Genomic DNA, 11930 nt, shown 5'->3' with positions numbered 1-11930 from the left:
GCTGTCGAGTGCATATGTCTGTGTGGCATTTTCTTGATGGCTGGTTGACGTAGGAGGACCCAGGCCCCTGTGGGGGATGTGATCCTTGGGAAGGTGGGCCAGAGGTGAAAAAGAAAAGATGGAGAGCGACCCAGGGGAAGCAAGCAGTAAGCCACTCTCCTCCATGGCCTCTGCTTTAGTTTCTGCTGGCTTCTCTTGAGATGGGCTGTGAGGGTCAAATAGACCCTTTCCAACCAAGTCCTTTTTGGGTTAGTGTTTTATCACAGCAACAGAAAGCAGATTAGAACACTGTAGAGATTTTTGGTGGTTAGATCTGTGTTAGGGCTTGGGAGTTAGGTTTGAAGGGACTGCTCATTTCATCTTCTCAGTGCTCAGAGTTAAAACAACAGTAACAGCAAAACACAAAAGAACAAAACAAAACAGCCCGCAAGTCCTATTATCACCACTTGGAAAAACCAAACCAAACCAAACCAAACCAAACCAAACCAAACAGCAAACAACCCCCTCCCCCCCCAAAAAAAACCTCCAAAAAATCAAAATCCAAAAATCAACCCAGTGGCTAGAAATGAAAATTTTCTCACTTTCCCAAATGCTTAGGGGCAAGACTTTTTCTTTTCTTTCTTTCTTTTTCTTTTTTTAAAGACAGGGTATGGAACTCAGGCTGCCTGTCCTAGAATTTGCCTTGAATTCTTGACCCCCATGCTATAGCCTCCCAAGTGCCAGGATTATAAACGTGAAACACCAGTCTTTTATTTTTATTACCTTAACTAGCACTCTAGAAACAAAGCTTTAAAGGGCTGGAATATATGCTTGTATCCTGAAAGTTCTGGAGAGATGCACTATCTCCACCCTCCAACCCCAAACACTAAGGACTCTGGTTCTTCACCCCCACTCCCCCCAGTTATTAGACAGTGAAGTTTTATATACTACCATACAATTATTTACTGTATTTCAATGCCTATGTATGATTTCTAACAACTGTGGTGGTGGTGGGGATGGGGGTCGGGGCGTGCTGTATCCTTCCAGCCTTGGCAAGTGGAAGCTCTGAGGGTTTTTTTTTTTTTTTTTTTACTTAACGTCATACTGAAGATGCCTGCGGAATCGTAACTTCAGACTTATCCTCTCAACCCACCTCGGTGGCATCCTCATCTCTCTGAGTGGCTCCAACTCAGCTCCCTTTATCTAATAGATTCTCAAGTCCGTGACCAAAGAGGAACACGTTGGAAATCATTAAAAAGTAAAAGAAACTGCTTGGGTCACTGCTGTGCTCGCCCTTTGGCGGCCAGAGGCTGTTCTTTCTGTTTCAACCTCACCAGCACCCGGATCGCTGCGCCCCACCTTTGGGCGGCAAATTCCGAGGTGGCCTGCTCGCCTACGCGTGCGCAGGACCCGCACCCGGAGGTGATCTTTACTCCCAAAAGCAGTCCTTTAAGAGGCTGGCCGCCGCCCCTTTGCTGGACGGACAATGAAAGGCTAGCCAGATGTCTTAGGCTGAAGGCCACGCTAGCCTTTGGCGTTTCTCATTAAGTCCGCAGGTTTCTCCTTGTCCTAAAAAGTTTGCCCTAAAAGTTTAACTGTGGGAGCGCCCGAGTAGGAGCATTTGATGGGCACTGACAGGAATGCAGATAGCGTGCGTGGGACTCTCTGGTTTGGGTTCTCAGGGTCACAGAGACAAGAGCCAGACTCTGCGTGTGGATTTGAAGCCCTGGGCGGGCAGCAAGCGCGGGAATGTGGCGGGAGGCAGCGAGGCCGCGTGAGCGATGGCGTGGCAAGGCACCAGCCGAGGGCGAGTGGGGGGAACCCGGCTAGCAGGCAGCCAGGAGTGAGGCTCCCCCCCCACGCGCTGAATTGTTCTCCCAGCCCCCACCTGTTTGAAACGATTTGCGAACACCAAAGCCGGATTCTATTCTCTGTGTTCCAAAAGTTCTAGAGAGCACACGTGTTCCCCAAAAGGCTCTGGCTGGGATGGCGACACTGGAAGGGGAGCAATTCCAGGGGTGCAGGGAGAGAAGCAAGTTGTAGTCAATGGAGGGTCGGCCCTAGGACCCCGCGGGAGGCGCGTTGGAATCTCTCCCTTCCAGGAGGAGGGGTGGGGCGGGCCTGCCCGCGGGCGGCCGCCGGGCGCATGCGCGCGCGTCTCCTCTCCAGCCGGCCGCTGCGCTCCGCCGCGCGGAGTAGAATGAACTGTAACAAAACAAGCCGAGCCTTTGTATCTGCTTAAAGGGGCCGCGGCCACTTCCCTCGCGTCCCCCCTCGCCCCCGCCCCGCGCCGCAGCGTCTCCAGGGCTCCCGGCAACTAGCTTGGAAAGGGCTTCCCTCGCGCTGAGGAAGCGGCCAGCCGGCGCGGAGCAGGCGCGGCGCGTGTGGTGGAGAAAGCCGCGGAGCGGAGAGCGGGCCCGGGCGGCGTCGGAGTGGACTCTGGTCCCGGGAGCGCGATCGGCGCCGGAACGCGGACCCGGAGGCACCGGAATGCAAACAAAGCTCGCGGGCGCCCGTGCAGGGCTCTTGCCGGAGCCCGGAAAGTTTGTTTTATGATGGCTTGAGAGCGCGAGTGAGTCGGGCGAGGTGGCTCGAGTGGCTCGCTCCCGCGCTCCGAGAGATGCTTCTCCCGTGAGCCCGCCGCGCCGTGGGCTCGTGCTTTGGGGGGCACCTGTCTCTTGTTTTGGCAGTGTTTTTTATTTTATTTTATTTTATTTTAGTTTTTCTTTTGAGGAGGGGCTTGTAACTCATCATGTCGAAAGTGATCCAGAAGAAGAACCACTGGACGAGCCGCGTTCACGAGTGCACCGTGAAGCGGGGACCCCAGGGCGAGCTGGGGGTGACTGTGCTGGGGGGCGCGGAGCACGGGGAGTTTCCGTACGTGGGGGCGGTGGTGGCTGCCGAGGCAGCGGGGCTTCCCGGCGGTGGCGAGGGCCCGAAGCTGGCCGAAGGTGAGCTGCTGCTGGAGGTGCAGGGGGTCCGGGTGTCCGGCTTGCCCCGCTATGACGTGCTGGGAGTCATCGACAGCTGCAAGGAGGCCGTCACCTTCAGAGCCGTCAGACAAGGTAAGACGGGGCGTGCCTTTTGGGGGGAGGCGCACCCAGGAAAAGAGGGGGGCGGCCTGAGGGGGCGCCGTTTACTCCGAGTGCCGCCGGCCAAAGTTGAGGCCCGGGCCAGAGGGACGCAAAGTTGTGAGGTTGTGGGCTGCGCGCCCACCTGCGTGGCGGGCAGCGGTCCGGGTTAGCTCTGGGAAGCGGGGAGATGCTTCCCAGGCCTGGTTTGTCAACTTCTCCTCGCAGCCACCCAGTGTTACGCAGCCTCGCCTGCACCTTAAGGCAGCTGGGGAACTTGAGGGAGGCAAAGGTGGACGCTTTCCCCGATCCCTTATGGAGATGGTGGCGTTTCTTGCCAGGGCTTGTTTCCAGAACTGGCCGTGGAAGGGAAAGGGTCTGTGTATGGCAGATTGGCCCTCTTCCATCACAAAATTGCCTTCACCCTGCAACCCCTCCAGGTGGGCGGGTTATGACCCCCTGGAGTCCTTAATCCGGCCGCCTGCAGAGGCTGCATTCACCCCACAGCGGGGTGACGTCTATGTCTCCTCCTTGTGGATACATACGGTGGGGGAAGGGGTGTTTGGCTCTTGGCGCGAATCTAGTCCAAGTTTACCCAGCTTCCTCCTCCTCCTCCTCGTCCTGCACGGTCTCCCCTATTGATGAAGAGTGTTGATAGTTACAATTCATTGTTAGCTTGCTATGTGAGGGGCTTTCTGTAAAGTGGTTTAATTGCATTATCTCATTCTGATTCACAACAGTGCTATAAGATCGACTTGTTTTTCTAAGTTCTATATTATGTGTAAGCCGGGACTGATCTTAGGTAAATGACTTGTCCAAGGTCAAACAACTACTAAAAGTGTATGAGTCTTTTCTGTTAAACCTTGAGCAAGGAGGAGGAGGACTTGAGGGGTGACCTCTAGGGACTGAGTTGTAGGGTGGGGGTGGGGGAGGGGGAAGCACATTCCTCCCCCAGAAGTCTGTAGGTGACAGTGAGAGATCACCCACTCACAGTTTGGTCTGAGCAACGGTCTGGTCTGGTCCTCTGTCTGGCCACCAAAGACTTAACTGCAGTACTTAAAGGGATCCTTCCTGCACCCAAGCGCTGTGACGCAGGTTCTCCCAGATGAAAGCACCAGAGGAGGTGACAGAGTTGAATGTGGTGAAAAGTTGCCATATGTCCCTGTCGGGATGGCAGCAGCTGAAGGAAATGTGTCAGAGGAAAGCCTGCCTGAGCGAGCCCGTGCTCTGAGCCGCAGGCCTCTTCCAGATGACCTGAGCATGGGTGCAGTATGTGTGTGGGTAGCCTAAGAGCCAGACTTTAGCGCCTGTTGGGAGCTTAGAGGTTGCCACCACCTAACAGTTGTATCTTGGCCTTAGGAATTTCTCATAAAATCATAAGGGAGAAAGTGTGCAGAACAGTGCTGGTTCACACACAGTCAGTGCTCAGTAAAAGGGAGGTTATCATTGTTGTATTGGACAATGAATTTGAGCAAATAGTTCTCTCTACTAGTTAGCAGTTTAGTGCCAGTTACCTGGGTGATTATGACTTGGTAGCACTGTTGAGAAAATACAATGTCAGGCATTTATTGGGAGCAGCATTAGGTTTGAGTTCAGGGTCATTTTGCAGACGTTTTCTCATCTAGTAGAGTGTCTGTGTGGTTTTTAATGGCTTCTGAAATTTACTGGCCATGGGCAAGAAGCTGCCAGAGCTGAGCCCTTCCTTCCACTGTTCAGCAAAGATCCTGGAGCGAGCTAGCGCTCTCTGTCCCTGTGTCTCCGTCTCTGTCTGTCTGTCTGTCTGTCTGTGCTTTGTTGGAGCTGGAGAAAGATGCCTGTGGACTTGGCAAGTTATGTGTCAGTTCCTTTAGTTAGGGCTGTCTTTTGCCAACAGAAATGATTGTAAGGGAGAGAGTGGGCTTACGCGCCTGAACATACTTGGAACAGGCTAGGAGTGGCTTGGAATCCACTACACTGTGAACACTGTTGCATGTGGTAATTACATGGGCACAGTTACTCGTTAAATGTCTACCTTACAGTGAAGATGGCCCTAGGAATCATTTCAACCAATTCTTCCTTGTTGCAAAAGTGATTTAAATTATAGGACATTTGTATCTACCTTTCTTTGATACTGTGTCTTTATTGTATCAGGTAGGCTAAGTTGGCATAGGGGACACATGATACTTTTGTGACATTTCCATTTTGAGTTAGCCCGTCACAGGAAACAGTCACTTTGGGTATTTATCTGTGGAAATACCTTCTTGTGGGAGGAGATTGTACTCTTTCTCTTGCACAGCAGTTCTTTGGAGAGACTTAAGAACCAAAGTAGCCTATAGTAAATGGTATCGTATCGGTAGGACTGGATTGTGAACCAGGCTAAATGAATCCACTAGGCCAGAGTTCCTTCCCTTTAAGTGGAGAGGACAGTTGTTGCTCATAAAATGGCTGAAAATATTGTAAATGTATGTATGTTAGTTGGATCTGTGTGTGCATATTATTTAAAGAATTCAGACCTTTAAAATATGGAATTAGGGCTGGAGAGATGGCTCAGTGGTTAGGAGCACTGTCTGCTCTTCCAAAGGACCTGGGTTCAAGTCTGAGCACCCACATGGCAGCTCACAACTGTCTGTAACTACAGTTCCAAGGCATCTGATACCTACATACCAATGCACATGGAATAAAACTAAATAAAATTATAAAAAATATGGAATTATAGCAGTATTCAGATTTTTAAAAACTAATAAACTTTCATTTTATTTATTTATTTATTTATTTATTTATTGTTTTTAAACATTTATTTATTTATTTATTTATTTATTTTTCCTCTCTCTGTGTAGCTCTGGCTGTCCTGGACTTATTTTGTAGATGAGGCTGGTCTCCAACTCACAGAGATCCACTTGCCTCTGCCTCTTGAGTGCTGTACCACCACTCCCAGCTAAATGAAATTTATATGCAATCATAAAAATAGGGCGTGGAGAGATGACAGGATAGTCCAGGGTGGCCTTGAATTTGTCGTCCTCTCATCAGTCTCCAGAGAGCTGGGACTGCAGGTGTGTGCTGCCGTGTCTAGTGTATTACAATATTTTGATACGTGTATATATGATGTGTGAGGTTAGGTCAGATACCAGGTGTCTGCTTTAATGAGCTTTGGCATATGTGTCCTCTCGCGTTCCCATCGCTCAAGGGAAGGCACAGAACATTCTCATCACAATTCTCATCCCTTCACGGTTCTTTCCAGTTAATCCCCTCCCATCACAGGGAGGGGATTCCTCTTATTATAGATTTGTATGTTCTCTTACTTCATAAAAGTGAAATATTACAGAATATACTACTGTATGTCCTTTTTTACCTGCAAGATTTTGGAGAGTTCGTGTTATATTCTTCGTTCTGTGGTTCCTTTTCATTGCTGCGTGGTATTTGCTAGTATGTATTTTGCCATTTGCTTTTGCTTTTGCTTCCATGTGCACATTTGACTGTTACAAATCAAGCTGCTATGAATGTCCTGGTCTTTGCCAGGCTTTAATCTTGTCCATGTTACATTTTAATCACTCTAGTGTTGTGCTTTTTGGTTTTTCAAGACAGGGTTTCTCTATGTTATCTTGGCTGTTCTGGACTCGCTTTGTAGACCAGGCTGGCCTTGAACTCACAGTTATCTGCCTGCCTCTGCCTCCCGAGTGCTGGGATTAAAGGCATACGCCACCACGCCCGGCATCACTCTAGTGTTTTAGGGAAAGAAAGTAATTATGGAATAGGAGGTAGCTAGTCTTTATTAAGTTCTTACATTGGAGATTGCCAGGACAATGTGTGTTTAGTACATGTGAGTCCTGGGTTCACACGTAGCTCTGGTACAAACCAAGAAGGCAAATATGTCAGGTGGTATGCTAACCCAGCACTGTGTGGGCATTCTCTTCTTTTATCCTTTGAACTTGACTCAGATGGTGGAAACGTAGGTTCAGAGAGGTTGAGTAACTTGCTAAGAGCCCTAAAGGCGCAGCAGAGGTAGAGCACCTGGGACACTGGCCTGGAATTGAAGTTCCCTAACCAGCCAGTCTAAGCTGTCCTAGTCAGAAATGAAACTCCTGCCTCCCAAGGTGCCCCTGACTCAGCGTCTCTGGGCTGGGGTCCTTGTGGGGGGTTTTGTGACTTATTGCCTAGGACAGACCCCAAAATAGTGAAGATGGACAGAACCTCCCTGATCCAAAACAAGGTGTGGCAGATCTTGCAAAGTCACCCTCCGTGGGCCTAAATTTCCCAGTGCCAGGAATAAGTGGGTATGCGTCCCTTCAGACACACTGCTCTTGTGAAGTGCTGGGCCACGAATAGCTCAGGCTCAGACATTTAAAACTGTCTGATTGCAGTTTCTCAAACGAGTATATTATAGGTCATGCCTTTTCATATTTTTGTGGATGAATTTGTGGTTTTGAAAATTACTCAGGAACTGAAATTGTTCCTCCCCCCTGCCCCCCAAGGCAAGTAGAGACAAATAAGACACAGTTGAAAATTCAGTCATTGCCACCAAGCCTTTCTCCTAACCACAGGGAGGGGCTCGTGGCCACATAGCGTTGAATACAGTTCTGGGTGCAGGTTTCATTCCTCTTTGTGCACCTCTTGTTTTGATGTTGTGTGTTTGTGTTGATGACTTGGAATTTATGACAACGGCTCTCAAAATAATTCCGTGACCATTTCGTCTTCCTTTCAGAACACACTGCTATGTCATTGTTGGTTTCTTCCTTTCCTGTGAATGTCTGATCTTGCTTCCTTTCTCCCAGATTGTCCCCAAATCCACTCCTCTTTTTTCCCCTCACATTTCCCCCCAATTTTTATTTGTGTGTGTGTGTGTGTGTGTGTGTGTGTGCACGCGCTTGTGCGTGCATGATGTGTATATGGGGGCGTGTCCATGCCACAGCCGCCATATGTGCCATCTGGCTGGAGGGTAACTTTGTGTAGTCAGTTCACGCTTCACCTCTTTGTTTTCTCTGGAGCTGAGCTCAAGGTTTCAGGTGTGTGGAATAAGTTATTTCACCCACTGCACCCTTTCACCTGCCTTCTCTTTGATTTTTTTTCAGACCACATCTCACTATGTTACTCTGGTTGCCTTTAAACTCACTATGTGGTCCAGGCTGTCTTCCTGCCCTCAGCTTCCTTCATGCTGGGATGACATGTGTGAACCACTGTGCCTGGCTTTTGACTCCTTTTTAAAATGTTAAATTATGCATATATATATATATATATATCTCCTTGTGTGGCTATGTACATGTGAGTGCAGGTGTCTGCAGAGGCCAAAGGTGTTGGATCCCATTGGAGTTACGATCCCCCTGATTGAAATGGGTGTTGGGAACCAAACTCAGCAAGAGTAGCTCTGGCATTTCTCCTGTCCCTTGGCTCTTATTGTTCCCAAATCTTCAAAGAGACTTTCACTGACTTGTGTTCATTCCTTAGTGTTATCTCCTAAGATCATTTAAGAAAAAAATGTATTACAATTACTTAATTATGTATGCATCTGTGTGTGTGTGTGCGCGCGCGCGCGCGCGCGCGCGCGCGCGTGCATATGTGCGTGTGTATGTGTGTGTGGGTGCATGCGTGTGCGTGTGCTTGTGTGTGCTTGGTACTCTTGTGGAGGTAGAGGACAATTTGAGGGAGGGAGTTTTCTTCTTCTTCTGTGGGTCCTGGAGAAGAAGCTTGGGTCATCACACTTTAGCAGCAAGCACCTTTGCTGCTGAGCTGTCTTGACTGCCCTCTTCCTCAGATGTTGGTGGTAGCGGGGAGACTTGGCTTGCTGCAGAACTGGAATCAGGAAGAGATGCTTGACATTGGTTTTCCTAGTCCAGTCTGAGCTGTTACCAGCCACAGTTTTCAAGGTGTGGCTCTTTTTAATGTCCCTTTCCTTGCCAGTGAAAACAGAAGTTTGCCTGTATTGACCTCTGATCCCAGTGCCTAAAACATTACCTGATGTTCACTAAATAGGAACTCACTGTCACTTGTTACACTCACGAGGATATTTTCCACTGTTTATTCATACTGAGATGAAATGTTTTCTGTGACATGCTCTCACTGTGCAGCCCTGCCTGGCCGGGAACTCTATGCAGACCATGCTGCCCTTGAACTCACAGAGGCACGCCTGCCTCAGCCTCCTGAGTGCTGGGATTAGTGGTGCATGCCACAACGATGGTCTGAGAGATGTGTACGACTAGATTAGCTGTATCACCTGCCTTTCCTCTTTCTGCCTCTGCTCATCTTTTCTCATATAGAATTTTAATGCTTTTCACTTTCTTACCACCAGTCCTTTCAGTTAGCAGACTCCCAGTGTCTATTACTTTATTCTGGGCGACAGTGATTGTCAAAGCCTAATGAGTTATAGTCAAGTGTTTCTGCCTGTTGACTGCTAACCGAAGTTTAACCAGTCTTTAGATTTTAACTTCAGATGCTTAGTGGGCAGGGCTTCCTGCTCAGGTCATTGGGCTGGTGCCTGAGACTGATGCTTCACCTCTGCTTTGTTGAAGCTTTGTCCCTGTGAACAGTGTCTGTCTATTTACCATCACCCACAGCAAGTAGACTCTTTCTCTCACTCTTAAATTATGCTTTGTGTTTATTTATATATTTTTAACTTAAACCTTGGAAAACCAGTCTGTTTTTGTTCTTAGTGCCTAAGGACCCTTCTCAGAGGCATATTTTTAGTGGATGGTGTCAACTGCGCCATAGCTTTCATAGGAAAGGAACTGTACGAGGACAGGCAGCCCACGCTGTGTTGTTCTTTGTGACTACCCTTTGCCATTGGCTGCGTTATTTAAAATAGATTAACTTGCCCTTATGAGGCAGTGGCACACAGTTGGCTCACTGCGTCTGTTGGCATTCGGTATCCTGCTAGTCTCGGATAGCAGAATTGATGCTATCCACCAAGGGGAATTAAGTGGTTTGTAAGGGGAAACATTCTGGCATCTTCTCACCAGAGGTTTTTACACGAAGGATGCTGCTGTATAAACAGCAGCTCTTTAACGGACAGCACCACCCTGTGATGTTAGTGGGTCTTTCCCTGGGTGTTGCATGCATGTGTAACAGGCTACGCTGAGTTCTGTACACACGGAGGGAGAATAAACGCTGTCAGATTTGCTAAGGGCGGACGCTCGTGTCCTAAAAAGTAGGTTACTGACTCTTTGCCTGTCTGTAGCCTACAAGATCTGCAGCCGTGCGCCCGGGAGCTTTGTCCTGCTGCACTCGGTGGGTGTCGGCATCATGCCTTGTTTCTTGTGACTGCCAGCTAAGGCCCGTAGATGTCAAGGTTGGGTCTGCCCGTTGATTTTATAGTCTGGGTCTCTTAGAAAAAGTCCAGTGTGTCTGACTCTCACCTTCTCTGAAGGCATGAAATACAATTAGAAAATGTATTTAAACAGTGTTTTTTTTTTTTTATGATTAAATAGTAATCATTTGTTTTTATAGCTCATCAGTTATATAATAGAGCATTCCAGTACTTATGCTCACCCCTGTACTCCCCACCTCAGAGGTAAAGGCAGAGTTCATAGAGAAACGTCCCAGGCCTGTATGATCTGGCCCTTGCCATCACTTCTTCATCTTTGCCCACACTCTGCAGGCTCCTTCGTGAACTTTAAGCCTTTCTCAAATGCCACCCTCTCCAAGAGTTTTTTCAACTCTGATCATTTACAAGGAACCTCACCGCCACTTGCCATTCTGTGGTCTCCCTCCTGTGCCTTATTTTACCCTGGAGGATGCAGATTGCTTAGTCGCCTGTAGGATGCAAGCTCCAGGAGGGTGGGGATTTGTTTGCTTTGCCCCTGGTGCTGAGGATGCTGTGCCGTAGTTGTTCCCATATTCGTTGAATGTTTACCGTCACACTTAGACGCTACAGCAGATCTCCTGAGCCCGCTGGGTTGTCTCTGCAGATTTTGAAAATGTAGATAATTCATCCCAGTCTGCATTAAGTTCTGTGTGACCTTTAATGATCACACTCTGACCGCAGCTGAATAGGCTTAGGTCTGTGGTCCAGAAATACTTTTGAAGACAGCTGTCCGGGCCCGCTTCAGTTACACTTGATATTATGGGTTTTTATAGCAAACACATTTAGTCCTTTGTCTCCCACCAAGCATAGGAGAATAGGAGATGTTAGAGTCTCCTTGGGGTCAAAGATAGAGTTTCACTTGCATTTTCAATCTTAGGAGCAGCTTCTTGATTTTAAGGCTAAGTGACCGCTGAATGTTTGTGGCAACAATGCTGAGAGTCACCGGGTGCTTGATCTAAACCGGAGACTGGAGGCCGCTGGAGACACCCTAAGGCTCTCATTGACATAGCAGCCCTTGCACACCCAAGTCATTGGCCTCAGTCTGGATTCTACCCATCTGCGCTTTACCATGACGTGTGCCATAAAGTGAATTTCTAGGAGCACACCTGATATTAACTTTTTTATTTTTATTTTTTATTTTTTGAAACAGTCTTTTACTGTTGCTTGGATTTGACTGAGCTTTACTGTGTGAGCAAGGCTGGCAACCCTCCTGTCTCAGCCTCCCCAGTGATTATTTGAATGTTACTGGCTTATCCGGGAGGTGGTCCTGGGAAACACAAGTAGGAGGCAGGTGGCCAACCTGGTGTTTAAAATTCTTCCTTACCTTGCTGAGGAAGAGTTCTTGGTTTAGGGCAGCAGCTTCTTGCCAAGCGTAGCAGGGGAGTTAGTGAATGATTTTACTCCTCCTGTGGTTGGTGAGAGCTTCTTCCTCTTGGCTATGTCTGTGTGCTTTTTCTGTAGCCGCCTTCAGTGTTGGGAGAAAAGAGTTATGTAAGAAAATTATATTCCCATTGCTGAGGTACCAAGCCAACTGTTATTGCTAAGGTATTAAACCTAGCAGAGTCGACTGTGTGTGTGCTTTTAATGGCTCACAGTTATGTTTTCTGCAG

At 48.4% G+C, this 11930-nt stretch overlaps 1 protein-coding gene across 9 annotated transcripts in view; it reads left to right on the top strand.

Moving 5' to 3' along the window:
* Nucleotides 1–2137: 2137 nt before the first annotated feature.
* The window catches only part of Magi1 (membrane associated guanylate kinase, WW and PDZ domain containing 1), a 623549-nt gene continuing 613756 nt past the window's right edge, over nucleotides 2138–11930 (top strand). For 8 of the 9 annotated variants that reach the window (XM_051154941.1, XM_051154943.1, XM_051154942.1 and 5 more), the window contains exon 1: nucleotides 2139–3044. In XM_051154941.1, coding sequence (XP_051010898.1) covers nucleotides 2732–3044 — 313 coding nt within the window. In that variant the 5' untranslated portion in view covers nucleotides 2139–2731. Of the gene's footprint in view, nucleotides 3045–11930 lie in introns of all 9 variants that reach the window. The other variant, XM_051154947.1, reaches the window with a different exon arrangement.

This window comes from Acomys russatus, chromosome 13 (genome assembly GCF_903995435.1).
Source record: "Acomys russatus chromosome 13, mAcoRus1.1, whole genome shotgun sequence".
In the NCBI taxonomy this organism is placed as follows: Eukaryota; Metazoa; Chordata; class Mammalia; order Rodentia; family Muridae; genus Acomys; species Acomys russatus.
This window is presented reverse-complemented; position numbering and strand designations above follow the sequence as displayed.